Source organism: Saimiri boliviensis, chromosome 11 (genome assembly GCF_048565385.1).
Source record: "Saimiri boliviensis isolate mSaiBol1 chromosome 11, mSaiBol1.pri, whole genome shotgun sequence".
NCBI classification, from domain to species: domain Eukaryota; kingdom Metazoa; phylum Chordata; class Mammalia; order Primates; family Cebidae; genus Saimiri; species Saimiri boliviensis.
In genome coordinates this window covers 38,077,357-38,101,596 of record NC_133459.1, presented here as the reverse complement: position 1 = coordinate 38,101,596, position 24,240 = coordinate 38,077,357, and the positions used below count along the sequence as shown (strand labels likewise).

The 24,240-nt window shown below is 41.0% G+C and overlaps 1 protein-coding gene and 1 non-coding gene across 24 annotated transcripts in view; both read right to left on the bottom strand.

Annotated features, from left to right (window-relative positions):
* LOC101042315 (microtubule actin crosslinking factor 1) overlaps positions 1 to 24,240 on the bottom strand; it is a 393,287-nt gene that overhangs the window by 140,542 nt on the left and 228,505 nt on the right. For 17 of the 23 annotated variants that reach the window (XM_074380572.1, XM_074380574.1, XM_074380570.1 and 14 more), the window contains 7 exons: positions 23,408 to 23,543; positions 13,621 to 19,095; positions 12,617 to 12,766; positions 9,738 to 9,953; positions 9,505 to 9,651; positions 3,217 to 3,450; positions 818 to 967 (listed from right to left, as the gene is read on the bottom strand). In XM_074380572.1, the coding sequence (XP_074236673.1) occupies positions 818 to 967; positions 3,217 to 3,450; positions 9,505 to 9,651; positions 9,738 to 9,953; positions 12,617 to 12,766; positions 13,621 to 19,095; positions 23,408 to 23,543 (6,508 nt within the window). The remainder of the gene's footprint in view (positions 1 to 817; positions 968 to 3,216; positions 3,451 to 9,504; positions 9,652 to 9,737; positions 9,954 to 12,616; positions 12,767 to 13,620; positions 19,096 to 23,407; positions 23,544 to 24,240) is intronic. The other 6 variants (XM_074380581.1, XM_074380582.1, XM_074380577.1 and 3 more) reach the window with 1 other exon arrangement.
* On the bottom strand, positions 3,814 to 3,916 carry LOC120366249 (small nucleolar RNA U13). Its single transcript, XR_005580980.1, has one exon. It is a non-coding gene; the product is annotated as a small nucleolar RNA U13 (small nucleolar RNA).

The following is a 24,240-nucleotide window of genomic DNA, read 5'->3' as shown; positions in this document are numbered from 1 at the left end:
GAGTTCAGAGTGATATAGGTCCCATCTACCTCTCTAACTTCATCTTTCCCTAATTTTACTCTTGTTCTTTGCAGTCCAATTGAACTAGCTTTCTTTCAGTTCTTGAATATGTTGTGCTCAATCCCATTCCTGTCTCAAGACCAATACATAAGCCTCTGCCTGGTATATTCTCTTCCTCCTCCTACCTCTTCATGCATTAGCCCCAACGTATCTTTCATTTCTCAAGTTTAGGTGACACTTCTTCAAGATAATCTTTTCTGAAACCCTAAACTAGATTGGGTCTCTCTGGTATATGTTCTCATATGAGTTTTCCTTTATAGATATAACAGTTAATAATTTTATGCTCATTTTTGTAATAACCTGTATAATTTCTGCCTGCCTTGCTACACTGTGTGCTTCACAAGGCCAGGAATGATGTCTGTTTACCATTGTTGTCAACCCTTAAGCACTAAATATCTGTCGAAGGAATGAAAAAATTGTCGGGCGTGGTGGCTCACACCTGTTACCCTAACACTCTGAGAGGTGAAGGCCAAGGCCAAGGCAGGAGGATTGCTTGAGCCCAGGAGTTCGAGGTCAGCTTTGGTAATATAGTGATTGATACCCATCTCCACAAAAAAAATTAAAAATTAAAAGCTTGTGCCTTTGTCCCAGTTCCTGAGGGAGGCTGATGAGGTGGGAGGATTGCCTGAGCCCAGGAGGTCGAAGCTGCAGTGAGCCAAGATCACACTATTGAACTCCAGCCTGAGTAGCAGAGAGAGACTTTGCCTCAAAAAAAAAAGAAAAAGAAAAAGAAAAAACTGACAAGATTCTCACTAACCTTCAAGGCACTTTGGTTCTTCTGCAAAGCAGAGAGATCCTGCTGAGTGGTTCTCCCTTGGTGGCCTGCCAGTGCTCTTTCTGCCTGTCCTACCCAACTGCAAAGATCCTCCAGTTTCTGGTGACAGGTATTTTGTTGTTTCTGCAGGGTCTAATTAAAATGCAAAGGGGTCAAGAGACATTTATTAATTCATATTTTACAAATACAAGAAACCCTGAAATGTAAAACAGGAAGGTTATATCTGAAGGATGGAAAGTTGGTGGGAGACTAGAACAGGAAAAGGCACAGAACTCATATTCGGAAAGCTCCCCTCATTTGGACAGTCCACTGATCTGGGTCTATGGACTAGATAATAATCAGGATAATTATGAGACAGAATGCTTCTACTTCAGGTTTTGGTTTGAGAGCTCCTTCACCAGACTTCTATTATTATCTTTGGAAATAGAGAACAAAGAGCCCAGATGCTTGAAATCCACACATGATAATGATGATAATAATTTAGTGGTTCTGATCAATCCCTCCACTAGAACCAAAGATTTGCTACATAATATGGAAAAGTAGAAGAATTGGAGTGGAAAGAAAAATCAAAGACCTGGATAATTCATAAGCTAATTAAGCTTCTTAATAACTGAGCTGACTTTATAAATCAAATGTCTCATCAATGCAGACTCGTTAAATAAAATGATTACACCCCAGGCATGAGGGGCTAGATTTTACTATTTTGGGAAGAAAAGTGCCCAAGAATAACCAACTGGCCAAGTCCTTTAGTTATCTACACTAGTATCAAAGGAACAGGCCAGGCCCAAGGAGAGAGACAGGGAATATGTTTCTGTACCTGATCCTTTCTCTAGATTTTATCTCAGTTGTATGACATTAAAGCACCTGACTGAGCAATTGAGCATGATGTGTTCTCCTGACCATCCTTCTAAAACCATTTTCCACCAGTTTCTACCTTCTGATGGCGCTTTAGTCACCTGCACTTACAAACAGGTGCCCAAAATGGCCCTCTCTCCCCCTCTTTAGGACAAATAGAAGGGCTCTGGAAGAGAATTCCTAAGAGCTCTTCAGCTGTAAAACAGGATCTTCATGGGTTAGGATGGGTGCAGACTGAATCTGAAAAAAGCAAAGCAAACAAGTTAACACAGAGACATACACACACATTCAGGGCAAATATTGAGAGAAGCAGAGCATTTCTGACAATAACAAGGTTAATAAGCATTGTGGAATTAATTACATGCTCAGGGAGGATGTTCACATGCAGTTCTATCACCTGTTCCAGCTCAGCAGCTTACCCTGAATCTGGGCTGGGTCTGGTCTTAAGGTGGCTCAGACCAATGTTACTTCATTAATTATCCAAAGGTTATATTACGCTATATAAGCTCCTGAATTAGAGTATTGCAGATGCTCAGTTTTGGAAAGTAACCTAAAGCTTTCCATTGGTATACTGCAATTTCAATACAGTTGAAAAACTGAGACAGTAATAGGGGACATATGGCACTGGTTACCCTAATTCCCTTAAAATCTGACTCAAAATCTCAATTTTTTGCACAATATTTAATAAAGGAGCCCTTGAGACAATTTTCTGGTGATAATGATAATTCTAATGTCATCTTGCTGTATGCCAACTTACTATTTCAAACAGCAGAAATGGCATAAACATCATTCGGTATTCCAAGGTTTTGATGTTATTATTAATGTAATTACATTGAAATGAGCTTTGCAAGAAGGGAGTCATGATGGAAGATGGTAGGATGGTTAGTTTTTTTGTTTCTTTGTTTTTAAGTATTATCCCTGCTTCTACATACTGTTTTCCATGATTGAATAAGCACTGGGCACTACAGTGTGAGGAAAGGTGCAAGAAAATAATATTAATTTTTAAAGAGCCAAAAATTAATGATTCTAATAAAAATTTCCTTGTCAGTCATTTAAAGATTGTCAAGGAACCTGATTATAAATCATTTGAAATAAATTAAATAGAATGAAACTGACTTCAGAACATTTCTTCTCAAGAGTTCAGAGTATCTAGATGTTCTTAGGAGCCCTCAAAAGAATGCTGAAAGAAAAAGTAGGGAAATAACTAGATACACGATTTTCATTTGAGAGTCAGAGACAATGAGATACAGCGAAGGAAAAGTCTCACTAAAAGAAAACACTTGCATATGTATACACATGTAAACACATACATTCTCTCACACACACGTAAAACCAAAGACATGGCAAGAAAAACAGCCAGAATAGCTGCCTCCTGGACTAAAACCATACTGGCCTGCATGACATGAAATTTCAAAACTGGTAAACCCAGACTCCTGCAATCATGATACACAGAGTCTGGCCAGAAAACCCAATGACAGTGGACATCCCAAATAACAAACTGAGCCCAGCTGCTGGTTCAGTCTGACCTTCACCAGGGCTTCCTGCTCCATTTGTTGAAGATGGCCCTGCAAGGCATCCGCCTGAGCTGCAGTCTGTTCCAAAATGTCCTGGAAGGACCTCTGCAGTTCATTCAGAAGCCTCAGCATCTGTCGATTCTGCTGAAGAGACAAGTCCTGGGCATGTTCCGAGATAAAGAACTGAACATCAAAAGCAAGAGCATCGAGCTGAGATTTCCTTTCAGCCATGGGCTGTTTCAAATCCTAAGGTAAACAGAAAAAGGAAACCAAAAACAAAGCAAAACAAAACAAAACCATGAAACTTCCATTTCTCAGTCCAGGAAGAAAACCAACAGTACCAGAGAGGCTAATTTCCTGTATTTTCATAACTGGCACTCATGATTGTAGGGACAAACCAGAATTAAAGTCTCTCTCACTTTTGGTCTCTTCAAACTCCTCATAAATTAGAATTAAGTTTCCTTAACAAAAAGAAAAAAAATTAAAAAAAAAAAAGGTTCCTTTACTGGACCTACCTTGATTTCCAAATGCATAAGCTTTTAATTATTTATGCTAGCATAATTATACTATTGTTAATCCAGAATATCTGTGAATCATTTTTTTTTTCCTGGTCAGATGGGTAATGTGCCGACATCGTAACAAGGTTCAAGGGTAGCACATCTCACACAAGCATGTGAACACCCAATCATCAGCTCATGAACTACAAAAGGATCTGATTTTTTTTTTTTTTTTGAAACAGTCTTGGGGCTGGACATGGTGGCTCACGCCTGTAATCCCAGCACTTTGGGAATCCGAAGTGGGCAGATCACCTGAGGTCAGGAGTTCAAGACTAGTCTGGCTAACATAGCAAAACCCTGTCTTTACTAAAAATACAAAAATTAGCTGGGCAGGCACCTATAATCCCAGCTACTCAGGAGGCTGAGGCAGGAGAATCCCTTGAACCGGGGGGTGAAGGTTGCAGTGAGCCAAGATCACGCCACTGCATTCCAGCTTGGGTGAAAAAGTGAAACTCCATCTCAAAAAAAGAAAAAAGAGAGTCTTTCTTGCTCTGCTGCCCAGGCTGGTGTGCAGTGGTTTGATCTTGGCTCACTGCAACCTCTGCCTCACTGGTTCAAGCAACTCTTGTGCCTCAGCCTGTTTAGTAGCTGGGACTACAGGCGTGCACCACCATGCCTGGCTAATTTTTTGTATTTTTAGTAGAGACAGGGTTTTGCCACATTGTCCAGGCTTGTCTCACACTCCTGGCCTCAAGGGATCTGCCCTCTTTGGCCTCCCAAAGTGCTGAGATTACAGGCATGAGCCACTGTGCCCAGCTATGAATTTTTAGAAAAAGTTTTGGAAAGTATAACATGAATTTCTGATCTGAGATGTACCTAATTGTACTTTCTTAGGTTCAAATATCTATTTGTATCTGTCCAGCAATGAGTTACTCACAGGCCAGTACTGAGAAAATATATAATTTGTTTGTGATTGGCCAAAATTTTTGTTTTTTGAGATAGGATCCTGTTGTGTCACCCAGGCTGGAGTGCAGTGGTGCATACAAAGCTTACTGCAGCCTTGACCTCCTGAGCTCAAGCAATCCTCTCATGTCAGCTTTCCAAGTAGCTGGGACCACAGGTGCATACCACCATGCCCGGCTATTTTTTAAAATTATTTGTAGTCATGGAGTCTCACTACATTGTTCAGACTGGTCTCAAACTACTGGGCTAAAGTGATCCTTCCACTCAGCCTCCCAAAGTGCTGGGATTACAGGCATGAGCCACCACACTCAGCCTAAAATTTGATTTTTTGAGCAAATAGTGCTGTTTATACTATTTTTTAAACTGTGAAAGATTACACTCAGACTTTCTCATATTATATATTGTTCCCTTAAAGTAATAAAAACTGTCCTAACACTAAAATCATCTGTTTTCATACTATTAAAAGCATATAATTATACAGGATCTCCATCACTTTGAAACTGAGAGTAGATCAATTGAGAGTAGTCAATCTTGCAGACAGGGCAGGGAGTGCTTCTTCAATATTTATCATAATGTTACAGTAGGTAGTTATGCAGGCATGAGCATGGCATGAGAGGCCCTGCCCACCTCCACATCACCTGATGGTCGCCTCCAAGAATGTCAGGCGACCATCAGGTGACGGTCAGGTGGTTGTTCAACCGTATCACTAAAATAATGATTGGTTGCAGCTGGCACCAGGGAAAGGCAGGCTCTCAATAGATAGTAAAACACCTGAAGCTAGTATTTAGCAGCCTCCCAATAAGATTTCAGGAGCTGGGTGAGTGGGCTCAGGCATGCACACAAGAGGCAAAGTGGCCGAGTTTAACCAGTATATGAACTTCCTCTAGGAACACTTGACTGGTAAGGGGAAAATGCCTCAAGTGAGCATGTGTACAACTTCAGTAAACACACTGCACATGTGGCCCCTCCCAAGTGCTGCCAGACCACTGCACATGCAGACAGCCTACCCAAAAGGAAGAATCAGGGGAGGAGAAAACAACCCCTTGAAGCATGCCAACATGTAAAACCCCAAGTCAAAGGACAAACAGCACACTTGGATCTCTCAAGTTGGCCGTTTGGCTCTCTTCCAAGCGTACTTTACTTCCTTTCATTCTTGCTTTAGAACTTTTTTTTTTTTTGAGACAGAGTCACACTATCACCCAGGCTGGAGTGCAGTAGCATGAACTTGGCTCTCTGCAACCTCTGCCTCCCAGGTTCAATCAAGTATCCTGCCTCAGTCTCTTTTTTTTTTTTTTTTTTTTTTTTTTTTTTTTTTTTGGAGACGGAGTTTCGCTCTTGTTACCCAGGCTGGAGTGCAATGGCACGATCTCGGCTCACCGCAACCTCCGCCTCCTGGGTTCAGGCAATTCTCCTGCCTCAGCCTCCTGAGTAGCTGGGATTACAGGCACACGCCACCATGCCCAGCTAATTTTTTGTATTTTTAGTAGAGATGGGGTTTCACCATGTTGACCAGGATGGTCTCGATCTCTTGACCTCGTGATCCACCCGCCTCGGCCTCCCAAAGTGCTGGGATTACAGGCTTGAGCCACCGCGCCCGGCCTCTGCCTCAGTCTCTTAAGTAACGGGGATTATAGGCGCCTGCCACCACGCCTGGCCCTAAAACTTTTAAATAAACTTTTACTCCTGCTGTATAACTTGTCTCAGTCTCTACCTCTGCCTTATGCCCCTTGGTCAAATTCTTTCACCTGAGGAGGCAAGAAACAAGCTACTGCAGACCCATATGGATTTGCCACTGCTAACAATAAGACAAAGCTTCCCTCCTTTGTGAACATAATAATTTAGGAAACTATCACTAGGAAAACAAGGCTTAGACTGTTCTTCTCTGCCTACAAGAGGATTCATATATTATATCTAGGGGAGGGCACCAATGCATGAGATGCTCTATGTCTCTACGTTTTTATATCTGATGTCATGGAAATTTTTTTCATGCTTGCTTCTTTGTAATATCTTAGCACACAGATGAAGACTGGAAAAAGCCTGAATTGCTTTCCCTCAGTGGTATCTTTACATAAAAGGTATAAGAAGAGGAGGCAGGTCAACTCTTCCGTGATAAAGAGGGATAAGATCGTGAATAGGCTGACCATAAACAAACTTTTATGTCTGCTTCTCTTAAGATTGGGGAAAAGGGAGAAGATAGAATAGGAGTGGACATTTCTAGTTCTCTTCTGACATTATAAAATGTTGAAGGAGAGGGCTATCTCTCTATAGCAGACGGCTGATAAAACACTGTAATACCTGATATAATCTTGAATAGAACAAAAAAGAACAGTATTGGGGGGGAAACTCTCTGGCTCACACGTATCTCATTGTCCTAACTTTTCTCTCATTGACTAATAAAAAGAATCAATTAATTTAGAGCTTAAGAAGAAAAGCATCTTTCTAGAGCAGGGGGGTCAGCAAACTATGGCCCCCAAGCAAAATCTGGCCTGTCACATGTTTTTGTGAATAAAGTTTTACTGGAACACAGCCATAGCCATTTGTTTATGTATTATCTATGACTGCTTTAATTTTCAGTGATTGCAACAGAAATGGGTCTTTTGCATATGGTTCATAAAGCCTGTAATATTTATTATCTGGGCCTTTATTTAAAAAGTTTGTCAGCTGGGTGCAGTGGCTCACACCTATAATCCCAGCACTTTGGGAGGCTCAGAGAATGCCTGAGGTCAGGAGTCGGAGACTAGTCTGGCCAACATGATGAAATTCCATCTGTACTAAAAACACAAAAAAATTAGCTGGGTGTGGTAGCATTCACCTGTAATCCCGGCTACTCAGGAGGCTGAGGCAGGGGAATTGCTTGAACCAGGGAGGTGGAGGTTGCAGTGAGCTGAGATCGTGCCACTGTACCATTCCAGCCTGGGCAACAAAGCAAGACTCCATCTCAACAACAAAAAAAAGTTTGCCAACTCATGCTCTAAATAACCCAGCAAAAATTCTCCTGACTTTAGCCATGGTGGAAAGCACTGCAGCGATTCCACAAGAACTTAAAATTACCATTTGACCTAGCAATCCCATTATTGGGTATATGCCCAAAGGAACAGAAATCACTGTCATAAAGACATGTATGGCCGGGCGCGGTGGCTCAAGCCTGTAATCCCAGCACTTTGGGAGGCCGAGGCGGGTGGATCACGAGGTCGAGAGATCGAGACCATCCTGGTCAACATGGTGAAACCCCGTCTCTACTAAAAATACAAAAAATTAGCTGGGCATGGTGGCTCGTGCCTGTAATCCTAGCTACTGAGGAGGCTGAGGCAGGAGAATTGCCTGAACCCAGGAGGCGGAGGTTGCGGTGAGCCGAGATTGCGCCATTGCACTCCAGCCTGGGTAACAAGAGTGAAACGCCGTCTCAAAAAAAAAAAAAAAAAAAAAAAAAAGACATGTATGTGTATGTTCAGTACAGCGCTATTCACAATAGCAAAGACATGGAATCAACCTAATTGCCCATCAGTGATTGACTGGGTAAAGAAAATGGGGACACTACATTTTATGGAATACATCCAGCCATAAGAATGAGATCATATCCTTGAAAGCAACATAGATGGAGCTGGAGACCATTATCCTAAGCAAACTAACACAGGAACAGCAAGCCAAATATGGCATGTTCTCACTTATAAATGGAAGCTAAGCAAGAACACATGGATACTAGGAGGGGAAAAACAGAAAATGGGGCCTACCTGAGGGTGGGGGATGGGAAGAGAGACAGGATCAGAAAAAATAACTATTGGGTACTATGCTTATTACTCAGGTGATAAAATTATCTGTACATCAAATCCCCATGACATGCAGTTTACCTATAAGACAAACCTGCACATGTATCCCTGAAACAACAAAAATCTCCTGAAACTGGTATGTGTGTGCATGCATGCAGGATTATATCTTGGTCAAAAGAGAAACAAAGGACAGATTCTACATGCTCATTTATAAAGAGAAGATGAGATTGATAATAATAGGTCATTCTGTAGATGATATCTCAGAGAATACCTGAAAGGAGAAATAATTATAATCACTGAAACTCCAGGGATATGATAATTTTTTTTGAGACAGAATTTTGTTCTTGTTGCCTAGGCTGGAATACAATGACACGGTCTCAGCTCACTGAAACCTCTGCTTCTGGGGTTCGAGTAATTCCCCTGCCTCAGCCTCTCAAGGATTACAGGCACCCACCACCCCACCCGGCTAATTTTTTTGTATTTTTAGTAGAGAATGAGTTTCACCATGTTGGCCAGGCTGGTTTCTTACTCCTAACCTCAGGTGATCCACCTACCACAGCCTACCAAAACTGCTGGTATTACAGGTGTGAGCCACCACCCCTGGCCAGGGATATGATAATTTAAAAACCTAAACATAGCTGACTTTATTTATAAAGTAGAAAGTCAGACTTTCTAAGAAAGATAAAAATGGATGGGTGTGATGGCTCATGCCTATAATCCCAGCACATTGGGATGCTAAGGCGGGCAGATCACCTGAGGTCAGGAGTTCAAGACCAGTTTGGCCAACATGGTGGCCCATCTCTACTAAAAATACAAAAATGAGCTAAGCATGGTGGTGGGTGCTTGTACTTCCAGCTATTCGGAAGGCTGAGGCAGGAGAATCTCTTAAATCTGGGAGGCAGAGGTTGCAGTGAGCCAGGATAGCGCCACAGCACTCCAGCCTGGGTGACAGAGCGAGACTCTATCTCAAAAAAAAAGATAAATATGGATAATGGTTTGCCTAGCAGGAAAATAAAATTTGATACAACTCAAAGGACAAAGAAAACATGCTTGAGAATGGGTAGAAAGTTTACCTCATACTGTTGGAGACAGTGGTTCAGGCTGTCAACATCTGTTTCACTGGATCTCTTGCTGTTCAGAATAAGGTTGGTATTGCCAATCCAGGCTTTCAGATCTTGAATTCTGTCTTCTAGCTGTGTGTGCTGGTTTAACACTTTAGTCTAAGAAGTAAATGACAAATCACATTATAAAAATCTCCCACCCACCGAGACTTTGTCAGCCTTTATGAATAAAAACAAAATGCTACCTTTTCTACTTCCATAGCATTCTGGAAGTGAAGTAGCCTGGAATTCCAAGTGTCACTCACAGAGCTGAGAGACTTTTGAAGATTCTTGGCATCTTTCTCTAGAGCCTTCAACAGTTGAGCAGGGACTTCTTGAGGCCGGCTGACAATAATCTGATTCACACACTCCAATTCCTGATTGACCAAGGTGGTCAGATCCTTTAACTCTCTGTCTAATAGCTGAGGGAATAAAGTGGAGTTAACTATAAAAGCAAGACTAGAAATCCATCTGGGAATCAGCTGTGAACACATTTCTCTCTCACCCCATGTTTACACACACTTTAGAGCTTAGAAAGTGTTTTTATGTACGTTCATTAGTTTACTTGGTTCTCACAATCACTAATTCATGAGGCAAGGTAGATGTTATTGTTCTGGATTTACAGAAGAGATCCCTCATTGCTTAAAAAAAAAAATGTGAACAGTTTTTGTCCAAGGTCACCCAGCTGGTAAGCAGTACAGCCAGGACTTGAATTCAGGTTTTCTGACTCAGTGCAGCATGCTCCCTCCACTGTAACTTGCTGCCTCTCTAAAGTGTCACTATGACTTTCCCCAAGGAGCAGCTGTGCAGAATTAATGTGCTACAAAATAAATCAACCCAAAGGATGACTCTTCCACTCTAAATTCCACGGGCATGGAACCAAAGGACACAAGGCTATCCCCAACCAGCCTTCCCACTCATCTAGTCTGTAATATTCTGGTCCTCAACAGATAAGCCAGAAATAAGCTGTGGAAGAACTTGATATAGTTCTTTGGGCCATCATCCTCAGCCCCCGTTCAGCCACCCTACTCAAGGTCACACACTGGATATTAAGAGAATCAGTAAACCACCACAATTTGTCTTCATTATGACTCCAATCCTATGATAACTCTTAACCTCCAATTTCAGTGAATCAGCCACTCTTCCTCCCTCTCAAGGCTGTCTTTTCTATGTTTTTAAGGGACTGGTTCCATCACAGTTACCACTTCCTCCCTCTTCTAACTTCAAGTTCTCCTTTTTAATTGGCTCTTTATTCTCAGTCCAAAATCCATTCAAAACATTCCTTTCAGTCCATCTCCTTCGGATAGTGTCTCACCTCATTCCTTGCCTCTACATAAAGTAAGGCTTCTGGAAAGAATGATCTACATTGCCCCTTGTTTCCACTTTCCAATCTCTCATTTATTCCAGCTTCAAGTTAGTTTATATCCCACCACTCCACTGAAACTGTTCAAAGTCACCAATAACTTTTAGGAGCGGAATCTCCCCTTTAGTCCTCATTGTACTCGATCTCCCTGCAGCAGGTACTAGAGCCGACTCTTCCTCATTTGGTTTCTCTGAGATGAGTGTTTCCAGGTCTTCAGAGATCTCCAGTTAGACTTTTTCAATGTATTTTTTTTGTCCTTTAAATGGGTGGTGCTTTTGAATACATTTTCTTTCTTTCTTTTTTTTTTTTTTTAAGACAGGGTCTCACTCCATCTCCCAGATTGGAATGTAGTGATGAATTCATAGTGCAATGCAATCTCAAACTCCTGGGCTCAGGCAATCCTCCTGCCTCAGCTTCCTGAGTGGCTAGGACTATGGTATACACCACCAGGCTTGGCTAATTTCTAACTATTGCCCAGGATGGTCTCAAACTCCTGGGCTCAACCAATCCTCTTGCCTTGGCCTACCAAAGTGCTGGGATTACAGGCATGAGCCACTGTGACTGGACCTAAGGATGTTTTTCTTCCTAAATAGTCTCTATTTTGTTCAAGTTTCTTTTTCTTTTGTTTTAGCCTCTCCTTCTGTATCAAAAGCTTTCTGGATGCTCATGTGGAAAGTAATGCCCTAAAAAGCTGACTATAAACTCTGCTCTGCTCGCTGTAGTTTTCACTAAGGGTGACGGAGTTGGGCCATACAGTTGGGAAACCACTTACATCAGTACTATTAGGTCTTTCCCCTTGGGCTGGTCAAACCATAGCAGGATAAAGGATACAACTCAAGATTCAGTATGTGAACTGCCAGTTAAGCCTACTGATTTCTGTCTGGAATATTTACCTTCAATAAATGGCTGCTGTCCCTAATCAAGAGACACTCTGAATTACTTTCCTCAGAGGATGAACATTCAGTCTTCCGTTAGAGCATGGCACAAGCAGTTGCCAGACTATGTGAAGTAAATTGAAAATCTAAAGGTCTAATTGCTTCTTAAATAGACTTTAAACCACTTATAATCCCACTTGCATATCACTTTCCATCTCTGCATTCTGGTGCTCCCAATCTTTGAGGCTTTGGGGAGTTCTGTAGTGTAAATCAGGTTGTTCCCTAGCTTCCTCCACTGTAAGTTGAGGATCTGGTTTACTCTGGCTTGCTAAGGTAGTTACCTCCTCATCCATCTGCTTTCTAACTTTTAAAATTTACTGCTGTCTTCTCTCTTGCTGTCTTTCCTTTGTGAATTTATGCATTAAAAAAAAAAAAAAAAAAAAAAAAACAACTTTTTCCTGATGTCTTAGCATAGTTTTAGGAAGTAAGAGAGATTAGCTTACATATATATATAAAACTTACTATTTTAAGCCTTCAACATTTCTTGCTTGAATTACTGCAATAGTTTCCTAACCAATCACACTGCCTTTGAACTTACTTAATTCAATCCAAAACCATGCAGATAACAGATTCATAGCCAAATCTAAGGTCTGTTCAAGTCTATCCTTTATAAATCTTATCCAGTCTATCGAAATGTAGCCCATCCCACAATTATCTGACAAGGGTCTGAGACTGTTTACTCTAGAAGAGAGTATCAGTAGGTCCTAGTAAACCTTGAAATCTTCAAGGAAGATGGAGGCAGCTACCTTAAAGCTGGTGTCTATAGTGGAAGTCTCTGGAAACCTACCTTGGCCTGACATAGCAGATCCTGTAGTTCTGCCAGGTTTAGCTCCAAAGGTTGAATCTGTTTCGTCCTCATTTCAATGTCCCGTAACAGAGACAGATAGGATACTAGCTTCTCATCATGTTCTAAACAGAGTTGCCGGGTAAATACATTCTGTGGAGCCAAAAAGAAAGCTGACTCAGTTCTGGCATTCTCCTGTAAGTCAGCTTTAGAAGCAGGCAGGGTTTTTGTTAGACAAATAGAAGCAATTTTTACTGCACATAAAGTGGGATAAAATAAAACATTTTGTTTAAGTCATTTCAAATCAATAGACAAAGGTGATTTTACTAATTTCCTCAGAGAGCAGAAAAGCCCAGAATTATCAATCTACAAGCATCATCTTACCAAAATTTCCAAAAGCTATTCTGATTTCAGGTTGCATCATCCTAGTATTTCTTTTTTTTTTTTTTTTTTTTTTGAGACAGAGTTTCGCTCTTGTTACCCAGGCTGGAGTGCAATGGCGCGATCTCGGCTCACCGCAACCTCCGCCTCCTGGGTTCAGGCAATTCTCCTGCCTTGGCCTCCTGAGTAGCTGGGATTACAGGCACGCACCACCATGCCCAGCTAATTTTTTTGTATTTTTAGTAGAGACAGGGTTTCACCTTGTTGATTAGGATGGTCTCGATCTCTTGACCTTGTGATCCACCTGCCTCAGCCTCCCAAAGTGCTGGGATTACAGGCTTGAGCCACCGCACCCGGCCCATCCTAGTATTTCTATTAGCTCATTTCTATTTTAAAACCCTTGAAGATTTCAGAAAAACACTCAGAGCCAAAGCCTAATTTTCCAACAACTGTGTTACAAATAGATTATGATAAATTAAGTTATATCTTAGAGAATTATCTAGTGCCTTAAAATGTATACGGGCATACCATTTTATATATGTAAACTCTGTACCCAGTTAAGAATTTTAGCATTAAACTACTTATACCTTAAAAAAAAAAAATAATAAGAAAAGCACACCACTTACTTGAGTTGCTCTGAAGGACTCTGGGTTTACATCTCCATTTCCCTTTTCTCCAGGTGCAGTTATGAAGGGAGTTTGTTCACTGTCAGGGCTTTCTCTAAGCTTTTCCTGTGGTGTCTTTTCTGTCTTCACTGTACAGCATACTGTTAGGGATACTGCCTTTTCTTCACTGGTCTCTGGAACAGTAGGACTAATGATGGCATTCTGTTGCCCTGCATTCTCTTTTTGAGACCCATCTTTGAATAGTTTCTCTGGAAGAAAGGATCCCAAGACTCTGGAACCTCTCTGAGTCCCTATGTCCTCAACGGATCCTACTTTTGGACCTGTAACTTTAGGGTTTGCCCTTTCTAGAAATTTCTCTGCAGTTACTTCCTGTGTTGCTGTTTCAGATTTGAGAGTTCCACAAAGTTTATCATTACTTTTGCTGCCCTGATAATGAAGGCCTTTTCTGTCTGAGAATTCAAGATAACTGACTTCTTTTGAATCTGGTCTAGAAACTGTAATTTCTTCCAATTTAAGACCTCTTACTGAGTCAAAAGACACTTCTTGGTATGACTTTTCTTTACATTCATTAGATGGGGAAATTAGATGTTTGGTTTCCTTAGTCTTAGATGTAGCACAGGAATCTTGATGATAGGTGGTCTCCTGTCTGGTAGTTCCTTGGAAAGACTTGTCTGTTTTGGAAATTTGGGATGCATCTGTTACTTGGGCTTTTCCATCTGATTCCTGGTAGTATAATCCTTCAAGTCTTGGGGTCACAGAAGAGAATGGTTCACTCTGGGCCCCACAAGCAATTTCTTCAGATAAGTTTTCTTCTGGTTTTAAAGTCAAGCAGGCACTTAAATTGTTTATTTTCCCTTCACTGGCCTGTTTAGAGCTGAAGAGTGTTACAGCATCTTGATGTTTTCCAGAAATTCCTTTAGGTGCCACCTGCGAAGAAGAGTCTTCAGTGCTGAAAGCAACAGAAAATCCCATTTCTCTATCAGTTTCTTTCTGTTTTTCACTTGAGGTCATTTCCCTAGGTTGACTCTTTATATGGGAGTCATGCTCATCTCTAATGGCAGTTTCCTTATACAACTTTTCTTCAGAAAGAACTACTGATTTGCGTATTTTGATACTTTCTTCTACAATCACTTCCCTCTTCTCTCTCTTATTTTTCACCCTGGTATTCACTGGTTGCTGCAAAACCTGCTCATTCAGCAATTTGCCTGATGTTTCACAATATGATTCTTCGACTTCCAAAATCACTTCCCCTTGATTTTCTCTTATTTCTTTAGAATCTAGGCATGAGGTAGACTGCTTCATATGAGAGATAATTTCTATTTGTGTCACTGCTTTTTCCTGCTCTTCATTTGTATCCTTTCCCATGTTATTTCTAGACACTTCTTTGAGTTTAAAATCACCAACTTCGGAGTAAGGGTGTGTCAGTGACACTTGGCCCAAGGATTTTCCTTCAAGATTATAAGGATTTATGATACTGATAAATTCTTTAACATCTGGAGACATTCTTGGCTTATGTTGATGTTTGCACCCAAATTCCTGTAAGGAAATTTCCCTGCTCTTTTTTGCCTGCTCCCCATCAGAAACTCTCACTTTAACCTTTTCTTGTGCAGAATGATTTTCAATTTGAAGTAATCTCTCACTCTCTTCTCCTTTATTACAACTCATTTCAGCAGTCCGATTACAAGCAATTAACAGATCCTTTCTTAGGAATTCATTCTGTAATGCACACACTTCAATCCCCTCTTGCTTTTCAATCTGAGCCCTGTGATCACTGAACTCTAAGGTATCTTTTTGTATCATATTTGCCAGTTCAGAGCTGATGAATCTTTTCTCAATAGCTTCCTCTAAAGTCACTCTCTGATCACTAAATATGTCGACAATTCCTCCATTTAACACCTGATGCGATGCAATAATTCTGACCATGTTTTCATCCACCACTTTCTCTTCCAAAGCTGATGCCAATGTCAGTCTTTTTCCGGTAGCAGCATCTATGATTCCACCAGTATTTGCCTGGGCTTCCAGAACCTTCAGTGTAGATGCAAAGTCTACTTTTCCAAGTTGAATTGCTTCAGACAGTGTAAGTACTTTGTTGCTCACCCCATCTTTAATGTCTGAGAAGGGAATTATTTCGAGGTATCTCTGTCCAGATTCAATATCAATCTTACATTTCTTGACTAATTCTGAGTAGGGGACAACTCTGCAGTTCTCGGGATCTACGATGCCATGCATCATTCCTGGAGACAATACTACTTCATGAGCTAACAGTCCTTCTTTTTTAGCTTCTGCCAAGGTCAGCCTCTGACCAGAAATGAGATCCACAAAGTTTCCAGTAAAAGCCTGAACCTCCTGGATTTCACTTTTCAAGTCTGGAGTAATAAGATCTAATTCTATGGCTTTAGGGAGGGAAACAGTTTCCTTTGTTTCAGGATTAAAAAACTGATGGATTTTTAAGTTCTCAACTTTTTTAAGATTCTTGGCTAAATCTTCACCAATTAAGCCATGTCTGAAGGCATTATCAACAGAAAGTCTCATCCCAGATATAGGGTGAATGATACCTCCATCTAACACCTGCTTAGACAACAAACGAATGGCCTCCTCTCTCTCCAAAAGACCTCTGTCGATGGACTGCACAACTGTTAAGGGGGCTTTACTAACAGGGTCTATAAGTCCTGTTGTTTCCATTTGTAAACTAATTAATCTCTCCCTAACTGTTTTTTCAGAATCTCTACCTTTGGAAGCTTTCTCTAGATTTATAAGCTCTGGCTGGTCAGCAATGTCCACCAAGCCAAGAGTTGAGGCCAAAGTTACTGAAACTTTTTTGCCTCGTTTCAGATCAATAATTCCACCAGTCACCACCTGCCTCTCTAAAATTCTGGTGGCTGTTTCTTTGTCAAGAAGTCCAAGTGTAACTGCATCCTTTACAGAGCATAGTGTGTGGGTACGAGGGTCTAAGACACCGCTTATAGCTTTGTCTGCCATGAGGACATTATGTAATAATTTCTCATCCATCAGACCTTCATCAATGACTTCTTCAGTTGTCAGAGACTCACAGGTCTGAGAGTCAAAGAACCCATGAAACATGTTCAGCTTCTCCATAAGCTTCACAGCAGTGTGGCTTGGCACAATGCCTTGGGCTATTGCTTCATTTAGTAAGAGCTTCCGACCTGTCTGTTCATGAAAAATACCACCATCTAGTAACTGTGCAGATAATACATTCAAGGTAGCTTCTTCAAGCAATTCTGATGGATGACTGCATGACAGGGAAGTTTCCCTGCCATTATCTTCCTCATCGGTCTTTTCCAACATCATTACACTACCACCTGCAATGTTTTGTGCTTCTTGACTTTGTTTATGGTCATCCCTAGCCAAAAATGTTTTCTTTAACATTTTCTTTTTGTCCAGAGGGTGAACACTCACATCAGTTTCAGGCTTTAGTTCTAATTTTATACCTAGAGTTTTCTTTACCTGAACTTGTGGCTTTTTGCTTTGGGGTTTAATGTGAGATCCTCCAGTTTCATCATGAATATATTCAGTCTCAAGAGTGTGTGCTTGTTCATTCTGATACATAAAGGAAGTATTTCTGAGAGGTTGATGTTGATGTTCTTTCTTTGGTGTTTCAACAGAAAAAAGATCTTTGTCAACCACCAAAAGCACACCTTCTGCCTCCTCAGGAGGTACGGTCAGGAGGGGTCCCCTGCTGACATTTTCTCTGATAGATACTGCTGTTTGGTCTTCCCTTTTGGTACCTATCAACTGCCTTTGTACCTCTAATTTGTCTTTATTTATTACTTTCAAAATGTCAACATTTGTATTTTTCTCCCTTTGTTCTCCTACAAACAGATCCTGCTCAAGGTTCTCTAAAGAAGAACCTTCTGCTTCTACAGTGGTCTTTTTGCCTTCTTCTGTAGTGCAATCTTCCTGACTGGGGTATTCTTTGTTCTGAGAAGAAAACTGGAACTCAGGCAGCCTCACAGTCCACCCATCGCTGAAAGTTCCTGAGATTTTCACATTAGCTGATTCTCGCAATCCCTCAGGAGTGTTTTGCCTTTGATGTCCAATTTCAACCACTTTTACCACTTTTGGAAGACTTGTTTGATACTCAACTCTGTATGTTAATGTCTCCATCAGCTCTTCATCTAACAGAAGCAGCCTCTGTCCATTTTGCACATTAATATAGCTGTGAGTCATCAGCTGGAACAACAGACTCTCACTCTGGCTTGCTATGCCCTTAGACTGGCTCTTGTCGCATGGTAGAACTGCTGTTCCAGGATTAATATTTCGTTCTGCAGAGTCTGCCAGTTGCATGTTGGGCATCACATCAGGTATACAAATCAATTTTAAGTTATTGGCAAGATCTCTGTCCAGTATACCACTTTCTATTGCTTTCTTCCAGGACAAAATCTCGGTGGTTGCTGGTAGAAATAGAGCCTTAATATGCTGTCGGTTACTAAGGATTTTACGTGCTAGTTCAGTAGACACTATACCTTGTTCTAGGGCATCTGTAATTGGGAGGATCTCCCCAGATTCAGGCCACAGCAACCCCATGAATGACCAGAGAGACTCCAGAATCACAAGGGCAATCTTGGCAGCTACTAGATCATTGCTCACTGCTTCATCTATTGTTAGCCTTTGCCCAGTGACAGTGTCTATGATGCCTCCTGTCTGAAGCTGCCTTATGAGGGTAGCACAGGCCATATCTTGGTCAATCAAATTATATCTTACAGCCTCTTCCACTGTAAGTCTATGTCCTGTTCTTGGATCTACTATGCCACCAGCAAAAAGTTGAGCTTCCAGTAACCGGACAGTGACCTGCCTATCTATTAGCCCTTCCTGAACTGCACGGAAAATGCTAACCTTCCGGCCTGATTTCAAGCTGACCATCCCCCCTGCCAATTGTTTGACAGGCAGCAATTTGAATCCTGATTCCTGGTGGATAATACATCGCTGCATCAGATCCAGCAAACCAATTTTCTCAGCTGTGTTAGGGTCTATCAAATTCTTGGATGTTCTAAGATGAGACTCTAATACTGAATGAAGCCATGCAGAAATGAGGCCTTGATGAAAAGCTTCTTCCAGGTTAACACAGTTTTCACTAGGGGAAAGACTGAAACCTCCAGTTGCCAGGTGAGCTTCTAAGATTTTCAGTCCAATTCTCTCACTAATTATTCTCTTTTCAATTGCTTCCACCACAGAAAGAGGGCCTTGACTCTCAGTAAGCCTGCTTATTAAGGACAGGGCATCCTGTAGCTCCCGGAGCTGCTGGTACATCTGGGGATTAATGAGGTTTCTGGCTAGGCCCTCCTCCAGAGAGAGGTTTTCACTGGTCTCAGGGGCAATGAGGCCAGACATGATAACCTGAGACTCCAGGAGTACACGGCCTGTGTCTTGGTCAAGGAGGCCCTTTTGCATGGCTTTGAAGATGGGAAATATCTCCACTGTGCCTAGGTCAATCACCCCAGCAACTGCTCTGCAATCCTAAAAAAAAAAAAAAAAAAAAAAAAGAAAGAAAAGAAAAGAAAAGAAAAGAAGACTGAATCAGAGCCAATGGTAAAGGACAACTATTGAAAGGAGGCAAAGAACTATCGTATATTGGCCAGGTGTGGTGGCTCACACCTGTAATCCAAGTACTTTGGGAGGTTGAGGTGGGCAGATCATGAGGTCAGGAGTTTGACACCGGCCTGACCAACATGGTGAAACCCCATCTCTACTAAAAATACAAAAATTAGCCGGGTGTGGTGGCACGTGCCTGTAATCCCAGCTACTCTGGAGGCTGAGGCAGGAGAATCACTGAACCCGGGAGGCGGAGGTTGAAGTGAGCCGAGATCATGCCATTGCACTCCAGCCTAGGTGACAGAGCGAGACTGTCTCAAAAAAAAAAAAAAAAAAAAAAAGAAAAAAAAGAAAAAGAAAGAAAGAAAAAAAAGGAACTATAGTATAAAATTCTGAGGGCTGGGCGTGGTGGATCACGCTTATAATCCCAGCACTTTGGGAAGCCAAGGCGGGCAGATCATGAGGTCAGGAGTTGAAGACCAGCCTGGCAAACATGGTGAAATCCCGTCTCTACTCAAAATACAAAAAATTAGTCAGGCATGGTGGTGGATGCCTGTAATCCCAGCTACTCAGAAGGCTGAGGCAGGAGAATTGCTTGAACCCAGGAGGTGGACAGAGGTTGTGATAAGCTGAGATTGAGCCATTGTACTCCAGCCTGGGAGACAGAGCAAGACTCCACCTCAAAAATAAATAAATAGATAAAATAAAATTCTGACAACAAGAAAAACCTACCATGGGATAAGCTCCAAAATGTAGGAAATATTCTGAAGCAAACCACCCAGTGTTAATACTAAGAAAGAGTTTTTCTAAACTGCAGAATGTTTAACATGCCAGAAGTTCCTAGATTACTTGAGAGATAGTGGCATTAAGCATATCTGAGTGACAAGCTCTACAGAGTGGCAAGCAGTGAAAGTGACAGGATTAATCTTATTTCTAAGACTAAATCATCATAAAGTTTTTTTTTTTTTTCTTTTCCCCAGCAGGTGAGTTGTTACACACTCACTGGATTCTGACTTCCATGGCCACCATCCTGCTATCATGAAGGTTCTTAAAGACACATAACAGTTCCCCCAAAGTGAGAATTCAACTCCACATAACAGGTTTTTGGTGTCGCAAACCACAGAGAAGACTGTGGAAGTAGCACCTCCCTGCTGATGAGTACAGCAGGACTGGTTCACAGAATGATAACAGAGATTTAAGCAGCTCAATAGTTCCAGAACCATTGTGCATCCCAGTAAACAGTCCTGTGTATACTACTCAAGCAACTATTTAGCAACTGGAGTACTCATACTCTTACTGGACAATGCTAGCTTCTCCGAAGGCAATGGCTCTAAATTAAATTAGTTCTAGGACTGGGAAGTGTAGCAAGTCAAGGAAGAAACAGATTGGGGACCCTAACCTATGGAATCACTAGTAACTTTTCTTCTGATCCAGGCTAGAATACGTAGTACAATAACCATGATTACAGCTATCATTTATTATTAGATCTATTGAACACTGACATTTAATTCTCACAGTAATCCTATGAAAACAATTGTTTGAATCTTTAGTTTGAAGAAATGAAAATGAGGATAGAGTTTACGTAACTTGTCCAAGGTCACAAAACTATTGAGTTCCAGAAACAAATCAAGGTCTGACTCTAAATCTTGTACGTCTTCCCAGAGTCAGACCCAGAAAACCATGAAAGACAAGTACAGTAGAGTCACATCTTAACATAGGAGTTAGGTCCTAAGGTTAGCGAATAAGGCAAACTTTATATGCTGTCAAAACTGCCCTTGCAAATCCTAGAAACAGCTCCTTAAAAATTCTCTTTTTGAGGTCTTTTATCACAGAATAATACATTCAGATTTTAAATTATTTAAGTGTTTAACTACTTACAACACTTCATCATTTTTATTACTCTCCAGCTTTTCAGCTCTTCTTGTTCATGTTCATTATTTTCATTTTCTGTATATAATTTTATCTATCCCTCTTTGGTCCGTGCTACATTCTGATTACTTATTTAACTTTCCACCTTATTAATGGAGGATCTTGTGGAAGCAATTTCCAGTCACTTCCCTGCCTCCTACATAATGGCATTCCATTTTAGCTCAGTGAGAAGTAAGTTCTGTAAGAACTGATCCACTGCCTATGCAGGTCTAGGAACAGTAGCTGCCATTCAATAAACATGCAATAAATATGGATAAATAATAAAGAAACCTTTAAAATCATTAAGCCACTTCCCCTTAGATTTTAAAAACATGCACTGAGGATTTCAAGTTTGATGAGGTGCATACAATAAGAATACAGAATGGATGGCAAATGAAAGAACAGTAAATTTGGTTTTCATCTCCATTTCTACATATATGTTCAATCAATGGAATAGCTGACAGACTTCTGCACACTATTTAAAGTATTATTTACTCCCTATTCTCTTGTTTTCTGACCAAGAATAGACAGTCCAATTTGTATAATTTGAACACATACTATGCAAATTCGCTATATGTCTATTTTAAAGAAATTGAAGGAAAAAGTTCACTGGAATATGATACCTGAAAAATTTCAAGATACCTGAAAAATTCCTTTTAGAAAATCCATAAAAGACTATTCAGAACAGGCAATATGACAAAGTAAAACATTCCTTTGAGAACTTTTCATTTCTTTTGTGAGATTCATGTAGTCTCAAAAATGCTGACATTGAAGAAAGGCTTGGAGTCTAGCCAAAGAGAAAAGTCTACACTGTTCCTTCCAACACCCTCGTAATTGGAGAATAGGCAGAAAACACTGAGCTGGGAAGAAATCCAGAGAAACTCATTTCCGTCCTACCAAACACGTACATTCTGACCTAAACAAGCATAAGAGATAGAAGGAGAGGAGGAAAGAAAACATAAAAGGCTTCTACTTACCAGGTTGCAGGGCACACCTCGGGCAGATAAAAGATAGAGCCTTATGGAGCAGCTCAGCCGTATCACACACACAGTGTAAGCTTGGTGTTAGCGTCCAGCATGCGACTGTTTGTTTTTGCAAAAAAGAACCCCAAACAGGTCGTCCTCTTTTCCCTTTGTGCATTTGTGCTTAAACTCCAAAGGGTTAGTGAAACTTGTAAGCAAGGATGTCAGTTAATCAGAACAATACTTCACATGAAACACACAAACAGTACAGGAGACACATCATGCTCAATGTAGTGGTGCTCAGCAGCTTGTCTTTCCTTTATTCTTTCTTTATTTTCCCCCCTCTTTTTTAACCTTTCAAAACGAGAACTGGATGTTCTCAGCAAGCAATTGTTAAAACTTTTCACATACTCCCTTATATGGTGAAGCAACAAGCCACTGGAAGTGGGCTACCTTAAATAGAGAATGTTATAAGAGCTCTTTGTTTTTGGAAATATACCATCAAGTCATAGCTTGTTCTGTCTTGTGATCTTTACAACTCTAGCTTCTGCTGCACAAAATTTATATCCAAGGACCAGAATCAAGACATGCTTTGTCTGAATATCATTTTGAGCATCATCTGGACCAAATTTGACTGTCAAATGAGCTTAATTTTGGCCTGCTCCACATAAGTTGGCCATTGCTTCACAACATAGGAAATAAGCAGGCAAACACACATATATATCCCAGAGACACATGTATATAATATGGTAAGTGTACACACACGCACAGGTATCCAGGAAGAACTTAGGACAACCAGTAGGAACTATGATGACTTTCATATGGTCCAGGAAATGAACATGGAGGGGAACTGGTAAAGATGCCACACGATGAGATGACTATGGGTGAGGGGAACCAGTGTCTTAGTCAGTGAAACTAATCTACCAGTTTGCTTTGAAACTGAATATTTCTCATTGCTCTCATATGGAGGGAAGAGGTTCACAGCTTTTTCTTCCCATTATCCAGAACTCTTGGCTATCAACTTTTGAGTGACAATGCCACAAGGGAGTAATCTTATTGCCCTGTGATCATATGTAATACAGAATTTATGTTATCCTTGACTGCTGTCTGCCACAAAATGGCGTAACACAAAAAAGGTGAACCAGGTCTAAAGGGTTAGCTGTAAGTGTCTTCCAGTGCTTTTGACTGACCAACACATCATGGAACCCCAGTAAAGAAACACAAGACAAATGGCTGCTAAGGTGAGGTTAAAAATTAAGTCACATTGGTCATGGAAAGCTAGTGATCATGACTCTCAATCAGCAAAGCTGCTTTCATACCATTCAAAAGGTATCCACCCAATATTTGGAGATGAAAACTAAAAGTACCTTTTGTTCTGTCTGGTGAGCCAATTGACTTTGGAGCTGCTGAAGCTGATTTGCAGAACCATCACAAAGGTCATGGTAAGCCTTGTTTAGGGCATTCAATTGATCAGATATTTGTTCCTTCTCTTTTTCTGAGAGCCTGGAAGATGAAGCATTAAAACTTTTTTATGAAAAAAAACATTCTCCAAACTCTGGTGTATTGCTTCAAAACTGCTGCTTCTTCATCTTGGATGGATGATCTTCTTCCATATTCATGGGAGACTTTGGCATTTCACTCAGTTTTTCTGTCTATCTCAAATCAAGACAAGGTGATGTCAATGCCATGTCACCCCTAAGCTTGTAGTTTCAATGACCTCATCTCCACTTTAGCACCACCTTCAAATGTCACACTTAGACCCTTCTATCATCTGAAATTATTCCACTTCTGAAATCTTAGACTTTGGGCCTGTTGCGGTGGCTCACGCCTATAATCCCGCACTTTGGGAGGCTGAGGAGGGAAGATCTCTTGAGGTTGGGAGTTTGAGACGAGCCTGACTAACGTGGTGGAATCCTGTCTCTACTAAAAAAATAAAAAAAAATTAGCCAGGCCTGATGGTGCATGCCTGTAATCCCAGCTACTCGGGAGGCTGAGGCAGAGAATTGCTTGAACCCAGGAGGCGGAGGCTGCAGTGAGCCAAAATCATGCCACTGCACTACAGCCCGGGCAACAAAAGCAAAACTCTGTCTCAAAAAAAAAAAAAAAAAAAAAAAAGAAATCTTAGACTTCAAGAATCCACTATATGACTATAACTCTACCTTCCAGTTTTATCTTCCTTACCCACGTTGGAGTGCAGTAA